The sequence below is a fragment of the Littorina saxatilis genome, linkage group LG5 (genome assembly GCF_037325665.1).
Source record: "Littorina saxatilis isolate snail1 linkage group LG5, US_GU_Lsax_2.0, whole genome shotgun sequence".
Classification (NCBI taxonomy): Eukaryota; Metazoa; Mollusca; class Gastropoda; order Littorinimorpha; family Littorinidae; genus Littorina; species Littorina saxatilis.
In genome coordinates this window covers 62,302,705-62,310,204 of record NC_090249.1, presented here as the reverse complement: position 1 = coordinate 62,310,204, position 7,500 = coordinate 62,302,705, and the positions used below count along the sequence as shown (strand labels likewise).

General features: G+C 46.3%; 1 protein-coding gene across 3 annotated transcripts in view; it reads right to left on the bottom strand.

Moving 5' to 3' along the window:
- Positions 1-7,500, bottom strand: part of LOC138967659 (inactive tyrosine-protein kinase transmembrane receptor ROR1-like) — a 515,394-nt gene that overhangs the window by 17,993 nt on the left and 489,901 nt on the right. For all 3 annotated transcript variants that reach the window (XR_011456014.1, XR_011456013.1, XM_070340295.1), the window contains exons 12-13: positions 3,775-3,912; positions 2,692-2,799 (exon numbers count right to left, since the gene is read on the bottom strand). Coding sequence is in view for 1 of the 3 variants with exons in the window: in XM_070340295.1 (XP_070196396.1) it covers positions 2,692-2,799; positions 3,775-3,912 (246 nt within the window). In the remaining 2 variants the exon portion in view is untranslated. The remainder of the gene's footprint in view (positions 1-2,691; positions 2,800-3,774; positions 3,913-7,500) is intronic.

Sequence of the window (7,500 nt, the reverse complement as noted above, 5' to 3'; positions counted from 1 at the left end):
CGAACTTTATTACTCAAGGATGGAGATTTTAGGCTCACGCCTAGTCTTACAATCTGTCCCTGCTAAACTAAGACATAAAAATTAAGAAAATAAAAGGACAATTGTCAATCACAATCATACAGTATTACTAATTACAACATTACCTATACGACTACATAATGCATAATAGAACATTGAAATGTACATGTATGTCAATATAATACAAAGGAAAAGAAAAGTCGACTCGCACACACACGCGCGCCGCATGCCTGAAATCACGTTCGCACTCAATACAACACACACACTCACACACACACACATACATACACACACACACACACACACACACACACACACACACACATCCATACATAAATACACATACACACACACACATACACATATGCGCACACACACATACACACGCACGTACACACACATACACACACACACACACACACACACACACACACACACACACACACACACGCACAATCTGTCCCTGCTAAACTAAGACCCCTAAACCGCGATGCTGTTGAACTTGTTCAATTGATTGCGTACCAATAGTAAGATTTAGTTTGAGTGGAGAAATCTGGTGTTTTTGTCTCGTTGCAATTACCATACTTTTATACTTCTAGAGAGAGAGAGAGAGAGATTGTGTCTAATGGCTGAGTTATAAGCTAAATCTCTGGATTATATTTACATAGAATTTCATTTGACTGGATCATTCAACGTTACCCCCCCATAAAACAGAACATCGTTCAGGCTTTTAAGATATGCTTATAGGCGTTGACTTTCAGGGATGCTTTCACCCTGGCTTTCAGTGTCAGCCCAAGACGCCCCCCCCCCCCCCCCCCCCCCCCCCCCCCCCAGATACTGGTAAAAGGCGGAGAAGCAATAAACAAATCATGCTAAACACGAGTGTCTATAAAACAGAGCCCCAGGCAATGTAAGGCATTTTACCGCTGATACAACGTCAGGTAAAATCACCATTTCCCTGCCCAGCTTGCAGAGAAGATGCATCAGTCCTGGCAAAGATCGCCACATACATCAACAGACTCCCGTTCCAGACAGCCCAGCTCACAAACAGGCGTAACCACCGCGCCATTAAGGGTAGTTGGGGTGGCGGATGGTTTGTATACACCCGGCCCGCATGGCACAGGTAAAAGGCTCATCTTGTCCCCTAGCCCGAGGGAAAAGACGACGTTTTTACTTCAACGCTACGGTTGTGACGTGCAGTTAATTAAACACGTCACACTGACAGCGACCGCCTGAGGGTAGGACCCGGTGTTTGAGGCGCACAGGTTTGTGTATTAGTGCAAAACAAACAGCGCGGTCAGTCAGTCAGTCTAGCGGCAACAAGAAGAAGAAGAAGTCAGTCAGTTTACGAGGCAGGAAAGGCAGGTATTGTCTGTGTGGTGGAGCGGTGTGATGAGTTTACACATCGGAATGAAGGAATCTAAAACACATCACAACAGGCCGTGGCACTCTGGCAATTTTCCACGCCGCCTGAATGCCACGTGACATATCATGTGATACAGGTAGCCACTCAGCTATTGAGCGGTATATTGCTAAAATCCAGTTCCACGTGACACTAGAAGCAAAGCATGCCAACAATGTTTGAACCAAAGCTCAAAATGTAAAAAAACAAGTCGCGTAAGGCGAAATTACTACATTTAGTCAAGCTGTGGAACTCACAGAATGAAACTGAACGTAGTCCGCCGCTAGAGCAAAAGGCAGTGAAAGTGACGAGCCTGTTTGGCGCGGCAGCGGTTGCGCTGTGCTTCATAGCACGCTTTACTGTACCTCTCTTCGTTTTAACCTTCTGAGCGTGTTTTCAATCCAAACATATCATATCTATATGTTTTTGGAATCAGGAACCGACAAGGAATAAGATGAAATAGTTTTTGAATCGATTTCGGAAATTTAATTTTGATAATAATTTTTATATTTTTAATTTTCAGAGATTGTTTTTAATCCAAATATAACATATGTATATGTTTTTGGAATCAGAAAATGACGAAGAATAAGATGAAATTGTTTTTGGATCGTTTAATAAAAAAATAATATTAATTACAAGTTTCCGATTTTTAATGACCAAACTCACTCATTAGTCTTTAAGCCACCAAGCTGAAATGCAATACCAAACCCCGGCCTTTGTCGAAGATTGATTTGCCAAAATTTCAATCAATTTAATTGAAAAATGAGGGTGTGACAGTGCCGCCTCAACTTTTACAAAAAGCCGGATATGACGTCATCAAAGGTATTTATCGAAAAAAAGAAAAAAACGTCCGGGGATATCATACCCAGGAACTCTCATGTCAAATTTCATAAAGATCGGCCCAGTAGTTTAGTCTGAATCGCTCTACACACACACACAGACACACAGACACACAGACATACACCACGACCCTCGTCTCGATTCCCCCCTCTATGTTAAAACATTTAGTCAAAACTTGACTAAATGTAAAAAGAAAAGAAAAACTCGATTCCCCCCTCTACGTTAAAACATTTAGTCAAAACTTGACTAAATGTAAAAAAAGAAGAAAAGATCAACAGGTCTTGACACGGACCACAGGCAGCCGGACGGACGGACGAACGGACGGACAGACGGACGGACCGACAGACAGACGGAGAGACAGGCAGACAGACAAACAGGGGGACAGAGGGACAGACAGACAGACAGACACTGAGACGGACGGACAGACTTACCACACGTGGGAATATCACACAGCTCCTTCTGCACTTTCTCGTTGGTGGTGAAGCACCAGGGTCCGCTCATAGTGTTGCCAGGGTTACGACAGTAGTTGTGACCCCCCGCTGTGGAGACCAACAACAACACATTATGACACGTCACAGGCAACACAGTACACGCTACACATTATGACACGTCACAGGCAACACAGTACACGCTACACATTATGACACGTCACAGGCAACACAGTACACGCTACACATTCATACATACACGCCCCCCCCCCCCCCCCCTCGCCCATTACACACTCATGGCACACACACGCCCCCCACCCCCCCATTCCCTCGCAACACAGAAACTCCAAAGGGTAGCCAACATACTTGCAAGAGGTTGAGATAGATATAGGGGCGCACGGGTACTCAGAGAAGGGTCTCAAGGTCCCACATATCACCAACAAATGTGTTTTAAAAAAGAGAAACAAATCCGAATGGGGTTTGGCAATACACACGCTGGGGTAAATATGATGGACAACATTTGCAGGGAAAAGAGAAGCGTGACAAGTTCCTGTCTGCACTGGAAATGAAACGCAGCAAGCGGCCTGCCAGAGGAGGGAGAGTGTAATTGCCATTGGGAAAAACTCTCTGTTTGACTCAAGCCATTCAGAAAACAACACCAAAAAAAAAAAAGCAGGAAAAAAAGCATAAAACTTTGCCTCTAGTAATCTTGTGGTTAAGGGAACAGTTTAAATGAAGTCATTCTCGCACGAAACTTGACGGTAACAGTACGACTTCTACCTGCTCAGTGACAATGAAAGTTTAGCACTTCTGACTTGAGAATAATAAAGGGGGATTAATAAATGTTACTGTCAATGAAAAAAATGTGGTCCTCTCTCCTTCTGTCTTTTGTCTCTTTCTCCATCTCTCTCTCTCTCCACTCTCTCTCTCTGTCTCTCTCTGTCCATCCCCCCCCTCTCTCTGCCTCTCTCTCTCTGTCCATCTCTCTCTCTCCCCACTCTCTCTCTCTGTCTCTCTCTCTCCATCCCCCCCTCTCTCTGCCTCTCTCTCTCTCCACCCCCCCCCCCCCTCTCGCTCTATCCTTACCGAGCTCTGGGAACTTGGATGCCTTGTAGGAGTGTGAGTGGGGGGTGTCCGAGTTCCACTCCTGGCACGTGATGCCAGACTTGGTCACCCCCACCCGCCCCATGTAGCGCGTCCCGGTGCCGTTGTAACACTCGTGTTCTGTAACAAAAACAGTGCGCTTGGTCAGTAACAGACAACAATACGTAACGTCCGTGTTCCGTATCATAATTTGTGACACACTGCACGACAGGACATGGCACCATTAGCACACACAAAAACACAACAAAAAACTACACAGGACATGGCACCATTAGCACACACAAAAACACAACAAAAAACTTCACAGGACATGGCACCATTAGCACACACAAAAACACAAAAAAAAAACTACACAGGTGCAAATGTAATACTCATCCTTCCACCCCCCCCCCCCCAGCCCCACCCCCCCCACACACACCACACATCAGAGTATATTCATACTGTAAAACAGTCCTATGAACGTGACCGGAACATTTTGCTTTATGGCGTGACCTCTGGGAACTGTGCACATTCCCTCATCGCAATATGCACGTGTAGTATGTGAAAATGGCCATCTTTCTGCTGCTGTGTCTGTCAGGCGGTGTGCACGCAGCCTGGCCCCAGGGGGCAGGACAAACACACCATGTCTCCCAAAGAAAGAACCAAGTCCTCTTCATTCACCGATGGATGCGCGTGCCTAAAATCTTACAGTCATGCTGCAAAGAATGGTTCGTCTGCCAGCTTCGTAAAGTTGAGCGAAATGTCCTTCCTGATTGCGAAACACGTACGTAGCATGAAATCAGGTTAATGTGAAGATTGTGACTGTGCGCCACTGGACTGACGGAAAGTCCCAGCCGAAGAGGGGAAGAATCACCAAGGACTGAGAAATTCCAGAAAACTGTGATGTGGGACCACACGTTACATCGTGCGCATTGCAATGTCCAGCACAACTTACACTGTCCAGCACAACTTACACTGTCCAGCACAACTTACACTGTCCAGCACAACTTACACTGTCCAGCACAACTTACACTGTCCAGCACAACTTACACTGTCCAGCACAACTTACACTGTCCAGCACAACTTACACTGTCCCTGCAGCTTCTTCAAACCCCCCTAAACTCCCTACATACCCTGCTACTCTAAACTCCCTACATACCCTGCTACTCTAAACTCCCTACATACCCTGCTACTCTAAACTCCCTACATACCCTGCTACTCTAAACTCCCTACATACCCTGCTACTCTAAACTCCCTACATACCCTGCTACTCTATTCGGTCCATCCCCCCACCTCCCTGTGCGTACAGCGGGTACGCGTCCCTGTCCCCCACCTCCCCCACTCCACCCCCACCCCAGAAGGAAGGGGGTTCGTGTCTCGAGACGTCACACCTACCACACCTCAACTCTCGCCCACCATACCCCAACTACTATTGGGTGTGCGCGCGCCCGCCGGCACCCCCTGCCGGGAGCGAAGGGCCATGGCTCCACCCGGCGGGACGGTAGCTGTGCACCGCACACCCAAATTGACCCTCCACACCATACCCCAACTACTCTCTTGTTCGTTTCTTAGGCGAAAATCTATTTTATTCTCAAAACTACTTTAAATGTATATAATTATTCGTCAATATACGACAAACTATTTTATACGCAACATTATTTAGAGGCCAGTACCATGTGTGTATATACCCCATATCTGTGTGAGCGAATGTGTTCGGTGCGTCACTGTGGCATAGATAGCTTTCTTAAATTGCAAGTGAAATGAAAAAAGGCCTACGTGCTGTATATATCTGCTTTTAAGCTCTCCCTGTACAAATCTGAATCACCTGTTTTAACCTTTGATTTTATAAAGTGGCTCTGAAATTTTATCACTTTTTATAAAGTACCTTTTTGGAAAATAAACGTATACTTTTAACATCCTATTCCCAATGCTCTTGGAGACAACGGGTGCCAAACCCAATCATATTTAATCACACTATCTAGAAGAAGAATTTATCCCTTTAACAAACTTTTATCATCACTACTCCTGCCACCCCGTCATCCTCCCCTTTTTTCTCACTTTTACCAGCTCCTTAGCTCCAGTCACCAACTCATGTCCCAAATAGAAATAGTTTCTGAGAGGACGTAAACTCCCCCCTTCTAGTTCTGCTACTCTATGCACCTCACTGATTTATGGATGTGGGACGGGCGGCAGAGAGAGAGAGAGAGAGAGAGAGAGAGAGAGAGAGAGAGAGAGAGAGAGAGAGAGAGAGAGAGAGAGAGAGAGAGAGAGAGAGAGAGAGAGAGAGAGAGAGAGAGAGAGAGAGAGAGAGAGAGAGAGTCTGCCAACAAGATCATCTACTACTATTGCCAGAGATGTTTTAGCAGACGACAGATCAGCAGTGTGCAAAAGTCAAACAAGGCAGCAGATTGCACGACAGAGGGTAAGCCCAACGTGCAAATGGCCGCCACACATCAAGATGGCGGTCACAGACAATGAAGGTCGCTGTAAACACGGCTCTCTGCTGTCACGATCCCATCCCATCATGCCTTTCGCCTCTAATAAACAAATGGCCGTCATCCTACGTCGCTAGATCAGAGTTGACCGCCATCCAGAGATCCCGTCTCGATGTTTAGAGACTGGCACAAAAAGCCACTCTCTCGGTCAATTCTTGTGCTCCTATCATCATCATCATCATCATCATCCATTAATGTCTGATATCAGTGGCTGCTCCAGAGATTTAGAACATAAGAGGATGCCATTGTTCTCGGACCTCCAGTCTGGGAGTCTGTTCTGCTGGCCCGCTAAAAAGTATGATGTGAGACAAAGACGTTCTATCTACTGTCACACCAAATCTCTGACCAGACTGTGTGTTGGCCCGGTAAAAAGTATGATGTGAGACAAAGACGTTCAGGCTATCTACTGTCACACCAAATCTCTGACCAGACTGTGTGTTGGTCCACAGACTGTAATCACAATCGGAGATTTTGCTCCAGTGGCACACATCAACCAGTATTTGGGGTCAGCTCACGAGGGGTCACCAAGAGTGGATGCACTCTAAAGAATTCAGAGAGTTATTACTGCTCCTTTGACCTCTCAATGTGCATTGACACATGTCATGATGTGTATTTCTATAATCAAGTAAACACTTTTTTTTCATTCACTTTTCAGTTTCTTTTCTGTTTCAGCTTGTGTGGGTGAAGCGAGCGTTAGAAAGGTCGTTAAAAAGTTGCTTCTTAGAATTAAAGCGCGAAGACATCTACAAAGCAAAACAGCAAACGACAAAAGATTACACAGAAATTACATTTAACATCAAAATAACTCAGAGGCTGGAACCCGGGGTCCTATCAGAATCAAAGCAATAAACTCTGAAACCACTCCACAAACACACTCCACCCCCGACCCCCATCCAGCCCCCTTTCAAGCCAGGCAGAGAGAGAGAGACAGCGCCGTGAGCAGTGCCACGTGAAGCACTCAACGTTGGGAGCTCCCTCCAGATAGGCGGGCCAGCCATCCCAGAAGCCTTGAAAGCTGGAGAGACGGTGAAATGATGGTATCACTGGCCGTTGGTGACACTGTTCCCATTCCGGGGTAAACAGCGTGGCGGTGTGTTTATGTCAGACAAGCCACTACAGGTAAACAGACATGGAGATGGGGCGACCCTCGTATGGAGCGCGCCGCCCGGGCAGGCCTGGTGGTGTAAACTGTTTTAACCTCCCCGCTGATGGCATCGGCTCTCCACTCACATCA